The sequence below is a fragment of the Penicillium bovifimosum genome (assembly GCF_028826915.1).
Source record: "Penicillium bovifimosum strain IBT 22155 chromosome Unknown utg000001l_segment0_segment0, whole genome shotgun sequence".
NCBI lineage: Eukaryota > Fungi > Ascomycota > Eurotiomycetes > Eurotiales > Aspergillaceae > Penicillium > Penicillium bovifimosum.
The window spans coordinates 2491621-2510222 of NW_026622710.1; the positions used below are offsets into that span (position 1 = coordinate 2491621).

General features: G+C 51.9%; 6 protein-coding genes across 6 annotated transcripts; 3 read left to right on the forward strand and 3 right to left on the reverse strand.

Moving 5' to 3' along the window:
- Positions 1–265: 265 nt before the first annotated feature.
- Positions 266–2215, reverse strand: N7515_000954 (uncharacterized protein; the record flags this gene model as incomplete). Its single annotated transcript, XM_056661698.1, has 4 exons — positions 266–563; positions 639–712; positions 1361–1871; positions 1947–2215. 4 exons carry the CDS (start codon positions 2213–2215, stop codon positions 266–268), a joined length of 1152 nt encoding a protein of 383 aa, XP_056526864.1.
- A 601-nt stretch (positions 2216–2816) lies between these two features.
- abr1 (multicopper oxidase abr1) lies at positions 2817–4996 on the reverse strand (the record flags this gene model as incomplete). Its single annotated transcript, XM_056661699.1, has 2 exons — positions 2817–4613; positions 4664–4996. 2 exons carry the CDS (start codon positions 4994–4996, stop codon positions 2817–2819), a joined length of 2130 nt encoding a protein of 709 aa, XP_056526865.1.
- Positions 4997–6475: 1479 nt separating this feature from the next.
- On the forward strand, positions 6476–7971 carry N7515_000956 (ACT domain-containing protein; the record flags this gene model as incomplete). Its single annotated transcript, XM_056661700.1, has 3 exons — positions 6476–6520; positions 6572–6966; positions 7017–7971. 3 exons carry the CDS (start codon positions 6476–6478, stop codon positions 7969–7971), a joined length of 1395 nt encoding a protein of 464 aa, XP_056526866.1.
- Positions 7972–9526: 1555 nt separating this feature from the next.
- On the reverse strand, positions 9527–12632 carry aspC (septin CDC12; the record flags this gene model as incomplete). The annotated part of the gene is made up of 10 exons (XM_056661701.1): positions 9527–9539; positions 9607–10186; positions 10238–10579; positions 10649–10742; positions 11105–11169; positions 11256–11730; positions 11793–12103; positions 12185–12347; positions 12409–12459; positions 12591–12632. The coding sequence occupies 10 exons, from the start codon at positions 12630–12632 to the stop codon at positions 9527–9529; spliced, it is 2136 nt and encodes a 711-aa protein (XP_056526867.1).
- A 360-nt stretch (positions 12633–12992) lies between these two features.
- N7515_000958 (snoRNA-binding rRNA-processing protein PWP2) lies at positions 12993–15953 on the forward strand (the record flags this gene model as incomplete). Its single annotated transcript, XM_056661702.1, has 5 exons — positions 12993–13010; positions 13101–13213; positions 13279–13774; positions 13830–14077; positions 14132–15953. 5 exons carry the CDS (start codon positions 12993–12995, stop codon positions 15951–15953), a joined length of 2697 nt encoding a protein of 898 aa, XP_056526868.1.
- Positions 15954–16370: 417 nt separating this feature from the next.
- Positions 16371–18304, forward strand: N7515_000959 (cytochrome P450; the record flags this gene model as incomplete). The annotated part of the gene is made up of 5 exons (XM_056661703.1): positions 16371–16559; positions 16619–16887; positions 16973–17037; positions 17125–17745; positions 17823–18304. 5 exons carry the CDS (start codon positions 16371–16373, stop codon positions 18302–18304), a joined length of 1626 nt encoding a protein of 541 aa, XP_056526869.1.
- Positions 18305–18602: the final 298 nt, after the last annotated feature.

The window sequence follows — 18602 nt, forward strand, 5'->3', positions numbered from 1 at the left end:
CCTGGTGATAGAGCGGAACCAAACACTATCAGCAACCATCAATCTATGAGCCTCGACTTGTCCCCCTCTTATCTGAGCCTCACGGCGTTCTCGTGATGGTCGTCCCGCGATGAACCAAAGCAGTATCATAGTATGTCCTTCCCGAGTCTCGGACATGTCTCGTTAGTTCCAGAAGCTGACTTTCACTCTCTCTAGCGCGACACCTGCAGTTCGATCGCTCCTGATGACGCACGCCGTAGGAGAAGAAGAAAGCCAACCGTCGTCGCTATTCCACGTCGGAGGAAAGTTCATCGTCGGAGCGAGAGTTGGATGATTTCAAACCACGAGAGCTGGGATAATCGCGTTCCTCGCGAACTGCACAGGCGCGAGCTCCAACTCCAGCCGCAATTAGCGCCACGGCCCCCGCTACAACATCGTGAACCCCGCTGAGGGCATCGATGTCCCCGCTTTTCCGACGAGCTTTGTGGGCGATGTCCTTCGAGAGACTCTTGTCCACCACGACAGACAGATCGTGGAATGCGTGCCGAGATAGAGGCACTGAAGGGCCGGGTATCTCATCCCAACTAGAGGGTCAGGTTTGCCAGACTGGCGCCAAGCCCGAGTTCTATTGGCAGCCACATTCCCCGTAAAACCCTTACGAGACGGGCTGTTCCGCTAGAATGGCCTCGAACACGAGCTCGAGGTTCCGTTCGACGACGAGTCCGGCGCCCAGCTGGGCGACTTATCCTGGCTCGATTTGCCCAACAAGGCTGGAAAAGACTGCCTTGATTGACTCTTGTTTCTGCTGTTTCTGCTATTTTTGATTTTTTCTTTTGCTGTTTTCTGCTGTTTTGGCCGATAGTGGAATTCAATCTATTCTTCGGACGTTCGTCCATAACAATGTCATTTGACCATTATTTTTCCAGTCTAATATTCGTCTCAGCCTGCATTCATATGAGGACATCAGTAGGTACCTCTGAGGTCGCTCAAAGATGGCCACATGTCAAGCATAGCTTCGTATGTCTGACGAAAGTGCATCGGTAGCAAGCTGGAACATGTCGAGCTTTACCCATTGGTTTTGTATCATGGTAACCTCGTACAGCAGTGGGCACATGCTTTAGATTGGATCGAGTGTTCTAAATTAAGTTGAAGTAGTCCAGACTGACCAGTTGGCGATAAAGCAAAGAATCAGAACTAGCAAAACATCAGTAGGTCAAGATCACCCATCTATCATCCCACCCTCCTAATTCTGTTCAAAAGCCATTCCTTCATCCTATATATCGCAATCATAGCTGGGGTAGTCATCAGAAGGAAGTCCAGAATAATAGCAGCCAAAGTCCTCCACATCCAAATAGCTCTGATCTATACTATCATCCCGCACAGCAATCTCTTCCCCAGATGGAGGTAAAGGCGACACCATCTCTTCCTCTCCGGTATAATCTTGTTCTGAGTCAACATCAAGACTCGACATAGACGACGCGGCCTGATCTCCAGAGTCTCCATCACCACCATCCTCACCCACTTCACCCATCACCTCACACTCCTGGTCAGAATAACTACTATCAGACCCACAATCCTCCGGCTCAGCAACTATCATAGTAGTCCTCTCAACAGGACGACTCAACGTCTGACATCTGCAGCCACCTCCATGCCCAAGCCCAGATTCAGACCCATATGGCATCCCATTCCGGTACCCGTACGCGGAACTAGATCGGTAAGCCGAACTAGATCCAGACCGAGACACAGATCTGCCCCTCCGTCTAACCGCATTTTCAATCCTCCCAACTACCTTCGCGATATTCTTCCGCAACTTCGATCCTGTCTCGGAGCCGAACTCGTAAACGCTAATCTCGAAAACTCGTTCATGACGCTTACACCGCAGTCTCTCGTGTCTGTATACAATTAAATCCAATCCCATGAATGAATGATTGATGTGTATGAGGTTGGAAAAGGGAAGAAAGACTCACGCAACACGCTTTGATCGCGCTGGTCTTGCTTCGGATGTCTCTTCGAAGTTGGTGGAATCCGTCGCTGTGAAGCAGCGGATGTATTCTGTGGATCCGTTCAGCTGACTGGTGAACTGGGTGTAGGAGTTTGGTTCTGCGGTGAATGAAATAGTGGGAGGATATGTTGGTGTTGGTGTTGTGGCCCATTTTGTGAATTCTTTTAGGGTTGGGTTTTGGGGTGAGGTTATCGCCAGTTGGTGGAGGGCTGTGCAGCAGAATAATTGGGGCATTTTGTTGTTTGCTGGATAGTAGTCGGGATTCTGCTAACTGTGTTCACACTGTGGTTTTAAGAGTAAGTGAGAGTTCTATTATTCTATAATGTGTGATATGGACTTCGGAGGCTGGTTTAGTTCATGCTGTCAGGATGTGATAATTCCTACCCAAATAGGTGTCGGGGGTGATTCTATAGCAGGGTACGGAGAATAAGGGATAAGGCTACGGTTATCATCGGGAAGAAGATAGAGTGTGGCCTGATGTCGAGATTGGGTTTGGACTAGTTGTCAAAGGTTTATGTGTCCATGGGTGAGGCAGAGTTTGTTGAGTTGGAGACGCCGTGAAGCTTCCGACAGGACATCTACACTGACACAGAAAAGAAGTGATGAAACGATGCTCTCATTGACCAAATTGGGATTATGATTGTCCGTATATAAGGTATGAGAAAAGAAAAGAAAATTATTATACAAGCTTTTGTAAGCCGGTAACACACTATTCCCGTCGCAGATTGTCGAAGGATTCGAATTCCTCGAAGCCAGCGGGGAGACGATTAGGTCTGGGATAGGTTAGCCGATGCGCACATTTGAAAAAGAAATTTGATTTGCATAGGAACTGTACTTACCCATGGTGCTCATCAAGAACATAGCCGTTATCGGCATCTTCACTCGGCGACGGGCCATGGATGAGCTCCTCGTGGATGGTGAGGTGGTGGTCATGCGGCTTGTTCGGGTTGTCGATGCGGATATTAGACCCATCGATATGGACGGGGGGCCACGAGCCCCCCGTGTTTACTTTGTTGATGTAAGTAGATTCGTGGTGCTCATGTTTCGGGTGCGAGTAGTGGTAGTCTGGTTTCGGATTGTACTCCGGCTCCGATGGGAGAGCTGGAGCTCCTGGAGCCGAAGCCGGAACTGGAGCGTGGGACTGCTCGGGCTGAGGGACGGGAGCGTGGGAGGCTGGCTTTTGGGTGTGTACAGGCTTAGGCGCGGGGGCCTTCGTGGTGGGCTTGGGGGCCGGGGCCGGGGCCTTGCTGCTGGGCTTCGGTGCCGGTGGGGCTTGGGCCAAGGGGGTGTTGGCGGGGCTGTGCTTGTTGCCATAGTACAGAGCACCATGGCTACCCGGGGTAACCTGGGTGTCGAGTCCAGTCAAGTCGAGGCCCTGTTTACCAGCGGCGTTGCCGCTGACAGGCTGCGGGAAGGAGGCACAGGCATCGTAGTGGCTCTTGGGCGGCGCCTTGAGGGTATCGGCGAAGGTCTCGGGGGCCTCAATGATGGTCGCCATCAGGCCTGCTTCGACGTGCCATTCGACGTGGCAGTGCAGCATCCAGACTCCGGGGTTGTCGGCACGGAAGCGGAGGACTGCGTGTCCGTGGTTCTGGACCATGATGGTGTCGCGCCTGACGGGGGTCGTGGACACCTTGCTACCCAAGCCGGTGTAGTAGCCACCGTCGACATCCGTGCGCTGCAGGACCTGGAACTGGTGGCCGTGTAAGTGCCAGGGGTGCAGGTTGTTGTGGTGGTTGTTGATCACGATTTCGACGATATCGCCGTGCTTGACGACGAAGGGGTTGACCTGTCCGTATACGGCGGGGTTGGATGCGAACTCGGGACCGACGGTGTTTGCAGTGTACAAGCTTGGGACCTTTGGAGCGATGTAGGTCTGGTTGTTCACGGTGAAGCGTGGCACGCCGTTGATCAACGCGTTACCGGTGTCCAAGACGATCTGGTGGTTCACTGGCTGCAGCAAAGGCTCGCGGTCGATTGGCACAAAGTCGAGATCATCCACAAAGTCAAAGTCGGTTCCGAAGACAGGAGGCGCAGGGAGGGGCTTGGACTCGTCGTATACCAGCCAGGCGGTAGCATTAGGGTTGTATCCTGCGGGGATGGTGCGGTTTTCATAGAAGAACATCATGTTAACATCCATGGTATCCCAGATGGCGAAGTTCTTGCTAGCGTCGGGCTTGGTCTTAATCAAGACACTCATGCGCTGACCAGTCGCAATGCGCAAGAATCTCTCGCCGGCAGGATAGGGCTCAACGTAGACTCCATCTACCTCCACAACGGTCATCTCGTGGCCATCGAACACCCAGGTGTGCCCAGGCCAATTTCCAGTACAGATAATATGCACCAGGTACGTCTTATTGGGAAGGACCTTGATCTTAGTGTTGGTCGCGTCATTGATCAATGCCGAGTCAGGAAGGGGCTCCCCACGGGGCCCGTTCGGGGTAACCTTGGACTGGAACGTGTTCAAAAGCCCGGGCATTTCCTGGTGGTACCAGTCGCTCAGGGTGATCGTAAGTTCTTCATCATATTGGAAAGGGGCATTGGGGTCATGCACGATCAATGCACCTCGGAAGCCATCTGGGTATTGGCCCATGTTGTGCGAATGATACCAGTACGTTCCAGCTTGTTCGACCTATACAAGGTTAGAACGGGGTTGGTTTTCTCGTCCTGTGGATTGCTTACATCGAAGTGATATTGCATGTGTGAGCCAGGAGCAAGTGGGCACTGAGTGACTCCGACAGCGCCATCCATGACACCAGTGGAAGACTGGCGGAAACCGTGCCAGTGAATACCGGTGGATTCATTTCCAAGACCGTTGTAAACATCGATGATCAGACGGTCGCCGACATTCACATCAATCTGCGGGCAGGGCCATTTGTGATTGATACCGATGACCGGACGCATGAATCCATCAGGAGCAGCATTTACCCAAGTGACATTCCAATTCAGGTAGACGTCCTTGGCTGCGGCGAGGCCGGCCCAAGTGGCCAGCGCCAGCACGCCAAACCTAACCATGTTGGCGGTGTTGAACGAGTGAATAATAATTAGTGACCCGAGTCAGAAGGATACTAAATCCTCCAAAAGAATGCGCTCGAGGTCGAACAGGAAGCCAAAGAAAGAACGAATATAAAGAACGCGGTTGTCGATATCGGCGCAGGTCGGCCGCTGTGTTGGTTACCCACAGGAATCGACCGGATACCAAGCCTTTTAACCATGATCAAGAAGGAAAGAAAACAAAGAAGCTGCTGTTGATCTGCACCAGGGGCCTGAGTATGTTGGCTCGGTCGGACCCTAATTCCATGTTCGCCAGGATGCCATTGGCGGTTCCTTCATTCATGGATTGGAGGAACGCATAACAGGGCAGTATCATCTCCAGGCGCGGGTTGCCATTGTTTTCCAGTGAAGAATGTGCTGTGTGTACTTACGAGGAAAGGAATGCAGGTACTTCACCCGGTTGGGTGTATCGAGGTAGTGGTTCCTGAGATGCCACGCAAGGGGGACATACCCGGGTCGATAGGTTCACATCGATGTCGTTGGAAGTAACCCAGATGGCTTGTAACTTCAATTGACTGAATATATTGTATACTATAGCTTTGGAGACTGCATGTGGTAGGTTTCTTGGTCGAGCTCGATACATCCTCGGCTTGAGTCCAGAGATCGGCGTAGAGCCCATGATATTCCACCATCAGAACTATTTCGCACCCGATCGGCATCACAGCAATTGGTGAAGTGTTTTTGAGATATCCCCGAGGTCGAAAACAAGAGTATGAAGTCGTACATCCCCCACAGATAAGCCTAGACCATTCAGCCACCAATGTTCCAAATCAGGCGTGTGACGTTGCACTGGGAAATCTCTCCGAGTTCATGACTCTTAGAGCGGCAAAGAGAAAAAAATAAGATGGGGTAAAGGCCATAGCATCCACCAGCCTTAGGATATATGTACTCCTAGAGGTCATTGAGTCCCGTTATCTCTGGCCAGTCTCACGGGATTGACTTCGAAAAGCGGGGGATTTGCAGGGAGGCGTTTTACTCAAGAACTTGCACGAGGAGTTTCCCCAGTCTTGGGGAGTGCTTCGTATCCTTATAGGTCATTTGATAAGAGTAAGAAAAGAATCCGCCTGTCAAGTGTCAAGTGTAAGAGGAACGAAAATCATGAAGTTGGCCCCCACACGAGAGGAACAAGGTTGTCCGTGCGCCAAGGCCCATCCATGGGTAACGGGGACTCGAGATGATAAGATGTGGAGTTGAAGAAAAAAAAGGGTTGCATGAAGAGATTGGGTAAAAAAGAACAACGATAGAAGTGATAGTGATAGTGCATTTGTGCAAGAGAGGGGTGACTCATCCTTTTATGTTCTTTTCTTCTTTCCACTCTCCAGTTGATGGTGCTTCTCAAGCTGCAGATAGCATCATCCAACTTCAATGGCGTAATCTCACGACATCCAAGTCTATATATTGGTACCTGTGTCGACTTCATCCGTCATACCACCCGCCATCATGGATCAATCAATGGCTCTCATCGATGCACAAGTTCACTTCCTAGTGAGTCACGCAGCCCCCAACCTCAACGCCAACCAACTAACCCTATCCCAGGAAGAGCCAGTGGTGCTGGTGCACATCCCCTTGGAACTGTACCCCTACTTCCTAAAATCAGTTCTAGGACTCATCTTCGATGAGACCCCGCCATTGGAAGACAATGAAATCAATGATGAAATCAACGATGATGCCTCGGAAGACTCTGCCTACAAGGCTCCGGCATTCATGAACGTCTCCATCACGCCGGTGGAAGTCTCCGTCATGTGTCCCAGACGCCTGGTGGAGAAATATTTCAGTCCAGTCATGCATGAACTCGACCAAGTAGATCCCTCTCTCCGATCCCGTCTAGTCGTGAGCGAGAAAGACTACATCGCCATGCAAGTCCTCGGCGAAGGCCTCGAGGCCGGCAAGCGGGTCCTAGAACTAACCAGTCCCCTAGCCCTCGCCGGCATGTATGTACATCCAATACCTCATAAGACGAACCCAGCTAACAAATACCCAGTTCCATCTTCTTCATCTCCACCTACTTCTCAGACTACATCATAGTCCCCATGCAAAGCAAAACAAGCGTAATTCGCGCGCTAGAAAACAGAGGCTTCCAATTCGACACCGAAACCTCAACCTTCATCACAAACCCACTAAGCCCACGCCTCGAAAGAAGTCTCTCCGACCTCATCCCCCCAGGCACACCCCCACCCTCAACACTAGCTGAACTCCAAGCCCGCACCTTCGCTTCTCTCCGCAGACACCAAATCACCCCCTCCGTAGACAACACCCTCCGTCTCGTCCAATGCGCCGCCCACCACGAATATCACACCCATGAAAGCTCAATGTCCATCCTCCGGGACGCCCTGACAACTGTCCTCTTAGTCGACAACCCCCGTTTCCTCTCCTTGACCCTCGCTGCTATGGACCCAGCGGCCTCTCTGCTCTTAGAAAAGCGTCTCCTCCCCCGCTTCGCACGACCCTCCGCCTCCCACGACGGCGGCTCTGCCCTCCTAGGCTCAAAGGAACACTATCTCATTCCAATCACCCTCGATCTCCGCGATCTGCCCCTCGAGGCATCTGGTATTGTCTGTGGCGTTGCGGGGAGGTTAGCCGATGCAGCGACTGTACCGTTACCGTCCACGGGATCCGGATCGAGAACGTATGACTCCTTTGATGCGCGGCTCGCTGCCCTTGATGTCAACGAGAAGGGTGTACCGCCACCCGGGACCATTTCACATGCCTTGCAGCCGACACATGGTCTCAGACCTGATATTGGGGCTGTGGTTGATGCAGTGGAGATTAGCTTTTTGAGTACGGCGCGCGCGGGCACGATTATTGTTGGCGAGGATGAGTTGGTTCGGGCTGTTGAGGCGCTGGAGAAGGAAAAGGTGCAGTCTCCCCTTGAGGGGTTGGGGTTGGGGTTAGAGTTGGAGTCGCAGACTCCGCCCGATAGTCCGCAACACGGATGAGTCGGCTCTGGGTTGTCATTGTTGATGGGTGATGATTTATGCTTATGGTTGATGTGTTCATGTACTCAAAAGTTGATTCCTGGTTTGTATGTTTTGTTTCGATATATGTATAAATAGTATTATCTGGCGGGTCATGGATTGTGGTTGTTGGGTTCTTGATGCTGCAGCGGCTGCTTCGTTGATATGCTCATCCATAGGTCATCAATGGATTCGGTGCAAATATGAGGGTTCCATTGGATATGATTGTGATATCTACCTGCCGAACAATTAGTCACCGCTATGCTTCATCTCAAATCGCTGTTCAAATTGGCTCCTCATGTGGAAGGCGTGTTGGGACTCAGACGCGTGGAAAGCAGCTAGAAAGTCATCCACGAATATCATGATGATCATCCTGCCATCGGAGTAAAGGCATGGGTCTTCCAGACATGGGTCAAACCCCCCTCGCTGCTAGGACTTTCCGTACCCTGATTTCCATTATTACAAACTTTGACCTGGAAACGTGGATGCCGTCAACGCGTTTCTCAATAGCGTGCTCGAATCTGAGGTCTACTGCCAGTACCCACCAGGACTTGAGTCTTCCAGACAGGGGTCCAACCCTGAGGAAAGAAGCATGGATCTGATGCCCGTTTCCCATCGCTTCCCAGCGATACAGAGTCCGTAAAGTGCTCGCTTCAGTCGGAGGATCTTGCCGGTTGACCCAAGTCCTGGTGGCCCAGTGGTGGGTATTGGCAGTAGAGCTCAAATTCGCGCACGCTATTGAGGAACGTGTTGACAGCATTCATCTGGAGCGTTTCCAGGTCAAAGTTTGTAATAATGGAGATCAGGGTACGGAAAGTCCTAGCAGCGAGGGGGGTTTGACCCTTGCCCGGAAGACCCATCCATGCGGCATGCCTTTACTCCGAGTCTCCGATCCTAGTGCCGTTCCGCAGCAGGGAGCCTGATCACATGGCCTGTCTTGGCAAGGAGCGACCTCGTTTCGACAGAAAGAATCATCATGTGTAATTCTCCAAAAGGGCACATGGTGGCCCTGAGCAGAAACGACAGTGTACAGGCCTCATCTTGCAACCGGATAACCTTTGCCCCTTCACTCCGGACTATCAAACCACTCATCCTCGACCGATTACCGCGGAGAACGCGACACACACCTGGATATTCATGTAATCGATCTCATAAACCATAAATTATGTAGTTCTAGTATGGATATAGTACAGATGAGTCTCGGCATGGGCCAAGGGCGGTAAATTGTGTTGTCATGTCACCATGGAAGCAGGACTATAAAGCGCCTTGATACTTTCTGTTATACCAATTGGAAATATTGCATCCAAGGTACATATGCCCTTTGTCAAGTCGACTGAAGCCTCACATTAAGCGAGGGAGACTATCAGATAGCGAGTCTGCCACAGCTTGACGGGCCATGCAGGATCTCGCCCTTGTTCCTGTAGTCGTGGCACGCCGCACGATGTAGCGTGTGGCAATTGAAGAACTGCGTGGACATGACAGTTGTCAAACCACCGGGGAATAAAAAGCCTAGTCAGAATCGACCAGCTCATTACTTTCACCCGTAAACCCTAACAACACCTAGTAAAGCCGTTAGCACAATCACAACCTCTCTATACCCAATCAAAAGAGACCTACCATCCGATCCCCCAGCAGCCCAATTGCCCCCCCTCATTCCACGCAACACAACTAACAGCCCGAACCGCCTCTCCAACCGGCACAGAAGCAACAACATCTCCATCAAGCACATCCCACGCAAAAGCCGCCGCCCCACCATCACCACCCTCACTCCCACTCAACACAACCGCATCCCCCATGGCAAAAACAGACCTCACCCGCAACTCCTTATTGCGATACACATGTTTCTGTTTTGTCCGCGCCAGCCCAGCTTGTTTCTCACCCCCATACGCATTCAACAGCTTCCCATCCATGCGATCCAGCATGCGAATATACCCGTCCAACGTGGAAACCAGCAACGCATTCCCGTCCGCCGAGCAGCGCACACTCGTAACCGGATGCGCGAGGACGTCGATGGTTGTTTTTCCGGTCCGCACGTCGTAGATCCGCGCGTGGCCGTCGTAGCTGCCGCTGGCGATTGAGTAAGTGCCCATGTGTACGTGTAGACTTGAGACGGTGTCGGTGGCGTCGGTGAGGGTTTGAATGGGTTTGTAGCTTGAGGAGCGGGTGTCCCAGATGTTGATGCTTGTGTCTGCGCTGCCTGAGAAGGGGGTTAGGGGGGTGTTTTGGATTGAGGGTGGGTAGAGCTTACCCGTTACCACTACTGAGTCGCCGTCGCCGGCGAACTGCACTGCTTCGATTCGGCTGTTATGGCCTGACCATCGTCGAATTGTGATGCCCTGCTCTACGTCCCAGAGGAAAGCTTGGCGGTCGCCGCCTACGCTGGCGAAGCGGGCGTTGTCGGCTGCGACGGCGACGTCGAGGACGGTGTAGCCATGTGCTTCATATTTTTGGATCGGGGAGGTTGTCTCAATGACTGTCTGGCCGTCGGACTTCGCTGGGACTGCGCGCGACAGGTGGACTGCTCGGTCTGTGGAGCCTGTGAGGATGTAGGTGCCCCCGGAGCTTGAGTAGGCTACGGCGTTGACGGAGCCTGGAGGGTGTTAGCGGCTTTTGTTGGAAAATAACGACTTAAGACCATGCACATGTATTTAGAACTCACCATTGTGTGTTTTGAGAACGTGAAGAGGCCTAGTTGGGAACGCTGTCCGGGGCATGGCCGTCGGATTGGGGTAGAAAGAAGGAATTGGCGGGAGCTTGGAGAATGCGGGATGGAAGTTGGAGCTTACGCATAAGTGGTAAAAACATAGTATGGGAATATATAGACCAGAACACTACATAACTTCACTTCTTACTTGAATCCGACAAAGGAAAAGAATCAACTCTGAATTTTCCGCTACGAAGTAAGAAAGAAGTTATTATCAAGGTTGTAGACACACCATCGCTAGCTACCAGCGTCAAATGGATATAACAAACAAAAACCAGCCCCTCAGACAAAGGTGCTACCAAGCGCGAACGGCAACAGATGGGGTACTCAAAAGAGAAAATACAAGAGCATGGTTCGTCTCCCCTTTTGAACGATCCGGGTCGATTCCCGGCAAAAATGCAACATCTTAACGACGTCCGTGGCTGCGAGTGCTGGAACCCTGGATACCCTCGATCTCCTGCTCGAGAGCTTTGATACTGCAAGAAGTTAGCATTGAGGACATCATCCATGGAGAAATCCAATACATACGCCGCATGAGTAGCCTCGAGATCCTTGTTGAGACGATCGCGCTCCGAGATGAGCTTCTGCTCCCACTGGCGGAAACGCTGCTCCTCGACCTTGACCTGCTCGGTGAAGCGCTTGCGCAGAGTCTCTTCCTCCTCCTTGAACTTGGGGTTGTCGAGTTTGCGCGGCCGAGCCTCGCCAAACTTGCGGGTCTCCATCTGCTGCGCACGGTAGGCCTCGTAGTGCGATTCTTCTGTGGTGTGAATGAGGTCGAGCATGTGGGTGCGGATCAGGATCGAGCGGAGCTTCTTGAAGTCACAGTGCTCCTCGTTCTCCACCTCGGCGACACCCCAGGCGTACTGACGGCCCTTGACAACACGCCCGTCGTTCGACTTGACATCCTTCTCGGAACCGATGACGGCGAAAGGCATAGCGGCCATGAGGCTGCGGGCGTGGGAAGCAGCGTTCTCATCGTCCTCTTCGATGGGTGGGGAGTAGATCTTGATGCCCTGTGCCTCAATCACTGCACGGATCTTTTTAAATTGTTAGCTCGCATCCCAAAAGCCTGGAGTTTCGTATGTTCCCTCCCACTTACTCTCTCCTTGTAGCGGACGAGATCCGCGTGGCTCAAGGTATCAGCCTTGGCGACCACGGGGATCAGGTTGACACGGGAGCTCAGGCGCTTCATCACCTCGATATCGAGAGGCTTCAGGGTGTGTCCGGTGGGGCGGATGAAGTACAAGCAGGCGTGCACACGCATGTCGATCTTGTCCTTTCGGCGGGGCTGCTGCTCCTGGAGCATGTACGACTCGTGCTGGTCATCCAGGAATTCGATAATGGGTTGCCACGAATCACGGTTGTTCACGTAATCTCCAAATCCAGGGGTATCGATAACAGTGAGGCGGACTAGAATATTCGACCGTAATCAGCTACCGACACATGGCTGGGGAATTGGAGTTCACTCCGACGAGGGTATTCCGGCCGCACCTTTGAAAAACTTCTCCTCGAGCTCAGCCTTGGTAATCTCAATTTCGACAGTGCGATCGGTCTGCTTCTGGTGGCGGCGTTTGTGGTCGGCATAGTTCTTAATGGTGGTAGAGAAGAGGGTGTTGATGAATGTGGTCTTTCCCAATCCCGACTCTCCAGCAACCTGATCACAGGACCATTAGCATCAAGACACATCGATTGTTATTCCAGGCTGTAAGACACACCATAATAGTGAAGGCTGCTCCCCGCTTCGCGACAATCTTGTGGCTACATAGCTTCATTAGAATATTTCCTCGCGTTCACCATAACTCAAAAGGTACACACCGCTGGTTGGGGAGCTATATTAAACAATGAGTGATTAGCTTTCAATAGTCATTAGAGAAATTCCAGCATCGAAATAGCTTACGTTGGCAATGCCAATGTGCGTTGCGGTCTCTGTGGTCGACATGGTGGGATTAGGGGGGATTAAAAACAGTTGGGAATCAACAGAACGACACGAAGACGAAGAATAAACCCCTGTAGAGAGTAAGACCACGAGTGCGAAGAGGAAATAAGGCGGACACCTGAGAGAGAACGGAAAAGGAGAGCTGCAGGTCGTGAAATCGGGTCTCTTGAACTGCCCGTCGCTGCTTCCCCCTGAATCTCCTTTCGTTTCCTGGAGTATACCTCGCCTTGCCTATCTTGGCTTAGCGTGATGCGCTAGTCCTGATATGGCCCGGGACCGGGATATAGATGATCCGCAGGTTCTTATCACGGTAGCTTTGAATTATCTCTAATTTTTTGATCATTGGGATCGCCAACAGCCAAAATGAAGACAGACTTTAAGGTGAGTGCTGCGCTGGAATTGTTGATCGGCATGCAATTCGTAGTGAAGCCACCGTTCATGGAATTTCTCTACTAACACGCTTAACCCTAGTTCTCCAACCTTTTGGGGACGGTCTATCGCAAAGGCAATCTTCTTTTTACTCCCGATGGAACATGCTTGCTTTCACCTGTAGGCAATCGAGTTTCGGTCTTTGATTTGGTACAGTACGTATTGCCTAACACTTTTTCCTGCGATTCCGAACTAAAGTTCGCTAATAATGGCCCTACAGAAATACTTCCTACACACTGCCTTTTTCGCACCGTACCAATATCGATCGCCTCGATCTTTCGCCGAAGGGAAATCTTCTATTGACGGTGGATGAGAATGGCCGCGCGATTCTGACCAACTTCCACCGGCGCATCGCCATTCACCACTTCTCCTTCAAGGGACGAGTGTCTGCACTTAAGTTCTCACCGTCTGGTCGACACTTCGCCGTTGGCGTGGGAAGGCGCCTGCAGATCTGGCAGACACCTTCTACACCCGGGACGGAGACCAATGGCGAGATTGAATTCGCTCCATTCGTGCTACACCGGGATCTTGCCGCCCACTTTGACAACATTGAAAATGTCGAGTGGTCCAGTGATTCGCGCTTCTTGCTCACTGCTGCCAAAGATTTGACTGCGCGAGTATGGAGTATGGATCCGGAGGAGGGTTTCGAGCCGACTACTTTGGCGGGACACAGACAGGGTGTGGTGGCTGCTTATTTCAATGCGGCACAAGAAGTGGTATGTGGTACCCGAACTCGTTCCGGCTGGAAATACCATACTAACCGGGGGATAGATTTACACTGTCAGTCAAGATGGCGCACTCTTCCGCTGGGAGTATGTTGCGAAGAAGGATGAGGAAACAATGGAGGATATCTCTGAGCCTCGGTGGAGGATTGTGAAGAAAGACTTCTTCATGCAGAATGACGCTAAGGTCAACTGTGCTGCATTCCATGCGCCATCAAATCTTCTGGTTGTAGGGTTCTCCAACGGCCTGTTTGGTCTCTACGATCTACCCGAGTTCAACATGATCCATCTGTTGAGGTATGTCAATCTACAACCTCACACTTCTGTTCATAGCTAACAGCTCCTCTCTAGTGTCTCGCAGAGCAACATCGATGTTGTGACAATCAACAAATCGGGTGAGTGGCTAGCGTTCGGATCGTCCAAGCACGGCCAGCTGCTGGTGTGGGAATGGCAATCCGAGTCATATATTCTCAAACAACAAGGCCACCTTGATTCTATGAACGCGCTCGCATATTCACCGGACGGCCAAAGGATTGTGACAGCCGCCGATGATGGCAAAATCAAGGTCTGGGATGTCAGATCAGGCTTCTGCATCGTTACATTTACCGAGCACACCAGCGGCGTGACCGCATGCCAGTTTGCGAAGAAGGGCAATGTGTTGTTCACAGCATCTTTGGATGGCTCCATTCGCGCATGGGATCTTATCCGCTACCGTAATTTCCGAACCTTCACAGCACCATCCCGTCTGTCGTTCTCCTCATTGGCTGTGGATCCCAGTGGAGAAGTGATCTGTGCTGGTTCGCCGGACTCCTTCGACATCCACGTATGGTCCGTGCAGACCGGTCAGTTGCTTGACCAGCTCTCTGGCCACGAGGGCCCAGTATCCAGTCTTGCTTTCGCTGCTGATGGTAACCACCTTGTCAGTGGTAGTTGGGATCACACCGTCCGCATCTGGAGTATCTTCGGCCGGGCACAGACCAGTGAACCTCTCCAGCTCATGTCAGATATTCTCAGTGTGGCTTTCCGTCCAGACGGGCAACAAGTCGCCGCCTCTACGCTAGATGGTCAGCTTTCATTCTGGTCGGTTGAGGATGCTGTGCAGCAGGGAGCTGTTGACGGTCGTCGTGACGTCTCCGGAGGACGGCGAGTGTCCGACCGCCGTACTGCTGCCAATGCTGCGGGCACCAAATCTTTCAACAGAATTACCTACAGCGCAGACGGTAGCTGCATCCTGGCGGGTGGCAACAGCAAGTATATCTGCCTGTACGATGTAGGAACGGGATCATTGATCAAGAAGTTCACTGTCTCCGTCAACACCTCCGTCGATGGCACCCAAGAGTTCCTGAGCAGTCGCGATATGACCGAAGCTGGTCCCCGTGCTCTTATCGACGAGACCGGTGAAGCTTCTGATCACGAAGACCGTGTTGATCGCACTCTACCTGGTGCGAAGCGCGGTGATGCCGGTGCGCGCACCACACGCCCTGAAGTGCGGGTGACGTCTGTGGACTTCGCACCGACTGGACGATCATTCTGTGCCGCCTCCACTGAAGGTCTGCTTGTCTACAGTTTGGATACTGAGTTCATCTTCGATCCCTATGACCTGGACATCACAATCACTCCGTCGAGCATCCTTGCCACGCTAGATGCCGCCAAGGCAGCCGCCGCATCTGACGCCGTGGATGAAGAGAATACTTTCCTCAAAGCACTTATCATGGCTTTCCGGTTGAACGAGCAAAAGCTACTACGTGTCGTATACGAGGCTATCCCTCCTTCAGATATTCCTCATGTGGTTCGGTCTGTCCCCACAGTCTATCTACCTCGTCTTCTCCGATTTGTCGCACATGCTGCCGAAGAGACACCCCATCTTGAGTTCAACTTGATGTGGATTGAGTCCCTATTCGGCAGTCATGGCCGATACTTCAAGGATAACTCTGGAACCTTCGCAACCGAGCTTCGTGCCGTTCAGCGGGCCGTCGACGACATCCGCGAGAACCTGAAGCGGTTGACCGAAAAGAACCTCTACGATCTCAACTACCTGCTCTCAAAGCCTGTCCTCGCAGACAAGAAGACCAGCAATGCTTTGCTGGCTATGGAAACCGAGGACGCCGAGGTTGCTGATGATCAGATGGTCGATGCTGACGATGACGACGGTGAATGGGCCGGGCTTGAATGATTGATAAGGGTTTCTTACTGTGTATGTCTACTTGCATCTGAGCCAGGCGTTTTGTATATAGCTGCAAAGACCAATAAGGGAAATAGACCGCGGCCGTTACGGCCTCGTGCGTGAAATAACACTCCAAAAGCATTTGCTCCTCTGAGACCTCAAACGGGAAACGGGCCCATTTGTCCACCTTCGTCTGTAGCAAACGGCCCTTCCAATTTGAAATAAAAGCCACTCTGTAATACTCTCCGGATTGTCTGCTGTGCCACCCTCTCTATATCCCTTACTCTCCTCCTTCTCTAACCACCCGTCCATCTTCCTTAGTTTCCTGCCCTAAACGCCCCGGACAATCCGCCAGAGCATCATTCAACTAAATAACTTGTCCCCTCTGTCCTAAGAATCTTGCTCTCATCACCAGTCGATACCTAGATGGCTGGAACCGCTTTTTGGCCCCTTGTTGGGGCGTTGATAGCCCTGTTATACCTACTGCGACGAGCACCAGCTTCAAGCCTGAGCCATATCCCAACTGTCAAGTACTACCCGTATATGCCAGATTTCATAAATCGAATTCTCTACTATTCCAAGGCTGGATCGATGATCTATCGAGGATATGAGAAGGTGCGCCGGTTCACTTCGAACCATTTGTCCAGCCTTATTGACCTATTTCTGTAAACCAGTACAAAGATAGTCCCTTTCGCATTCTCACTGGCGACGGAGAAGTGATCGTTCTACCAGTGAAATACCAAGACCAACTAAGATCACTCGATTCTTCCAAGATCAGTTCTCTACATGCCCAATACAAGGTAATCCTCATTGTGCTACGTTACGTCGAGAAGCCCCGGGAGCTGACAGACTTCTCAGAATGCCCTGGGGGAGTACACCAACATCAGAGTCGATACTGCCTTGCCTGGCCTGACAGTGCGCAAGTGTTTGACGCCCAGTCTAAGTAATCACTCGCTCGATACTTCAAAAACTCCGATGTTACGCGAGAGACCAGGGAACTAACGTGCCATATGTGATCGAACAGGCAGAGTCGTTCCCCGGATCATCGATGAGTTGACAGTAGCATTCGACACCGTGCTGGCAGGATGCGAAGGTAAGATCTGCAAGCCACTACCTGTGTGACAGACCCCAAAAGTGAAACCACCTATACTGACAAGAGACTTGCCACCATGCCTCACAGACGACTGGGTCAAGATCAACCCAACCGAGATGTCCAGCCGGCTGATTGTCCTCGCCACATCCCGCGTGATGGCCGGTGACATGCTGCGCCGAAACGAGGAATGGCTCAACGTGGCAAGCAGTTACGCTCACAACGTGGGTGTCACCATCGTTATCCTGCGTCCGGTCCCCAAGTACCTCCGTCCCATCGTCGCCCGCTTCCTGCCCAGCGTTCAGCAGATGAAGAAACAGCTAAAGTTCGCTAAAGCCCTCTTCGTTCCGTTGATCGAGGAACGCAAACTGGCTGAAGAGGATGGTGGCTCGGCCTGGACGAAGCCAGATGACTTCTTGCAGTGGATTATGGATCTCAATAAGGCCCAGGGCGAGGATCTCGACGCAGATGCCCTGGCCCATCACATGCTCCTTTTGGTCACACTGGCTGTTACGCACACCAGTACCATGGCCTTGTGCCACGGTCTCTTTGATTTGGCTATGAGACCTGAATACCTTGAGCCGCTGCGCGAGGAAATGCTCCGCACGTTGCCTGATGGGTGGTATAAGGCGACTCAGGCTTCGCTGCTGGGACAGGTTCGTCTAGACAGTTTCTTGCTCGAGTCTCAGCGCTTCGGTCCGCCAGGTGAATGTAAGTTCCTGAGTTTTGCAAGAAATAAAGTCAATCTCAGAGAGAAGATCATGTCCTAATAAGTTGTGTGTATATAGTGACCTTCCACCGCATAGTGAAGCAGCCCCTTACGCTCAAGGACGGTCTAGTCCTGCCAGTTGACACACACATCTGCTTCCCCGCGGGTCCGATCAGCAGAGATGAAGCATTTATCACGAACCCGACGGTCTTCGATGGTTTCCGCTGGTGCCATGCCCCTCGTGACCGCTTTGCCCTAACTCCTGAGCTAATCAATAGCAATGAAAACGAGCAGGATAAAAAGTCCGCCTCGCTTGCTTCCAGCTTCGTCTCTATCGCTCTAACTCATATGCATTTCGGATTTGGACGTCAGGCGTGTCCTGGTCGATTCTTTGCGGTGAATACTCTGAAGGCGATCCTAAGCCGTATCATCCTTGACTATGAGTTCAAGTTTGTTGACGGTCTCGAGGGCGAGAGACCTGCTAATCTTGTGATTGGGGAACATATTATTCCGAGTATGAGTGCTGAGATGCTGTTTCGGAAGAGATCCACTGGACTTTGAGTGATTAGAGGGTTTTGAGCCTGCTTTGGGATAGTTGTTGAGATGGAGGTTGATGTGGGATTGCCATGCTTGGATTGGGGGTCCTCGACTCTGGGACTTGCCTGATTCCATTGGAATGTCTTTGGCTCTCGCTTTTTTGAACTTTCCTTTGTCTACCTACACTGTTGTAGTTGAGGTGTTCGTACCTACCAGCTGTGAAAACGTCTACGGTCCAGCTTTTCTGTCTTTTCTAACCCTACTTTGCTTTTGCTTCTTGTTATGCCTCTAGCCATCTTATCGCCGCGGGCCCTTACCTACC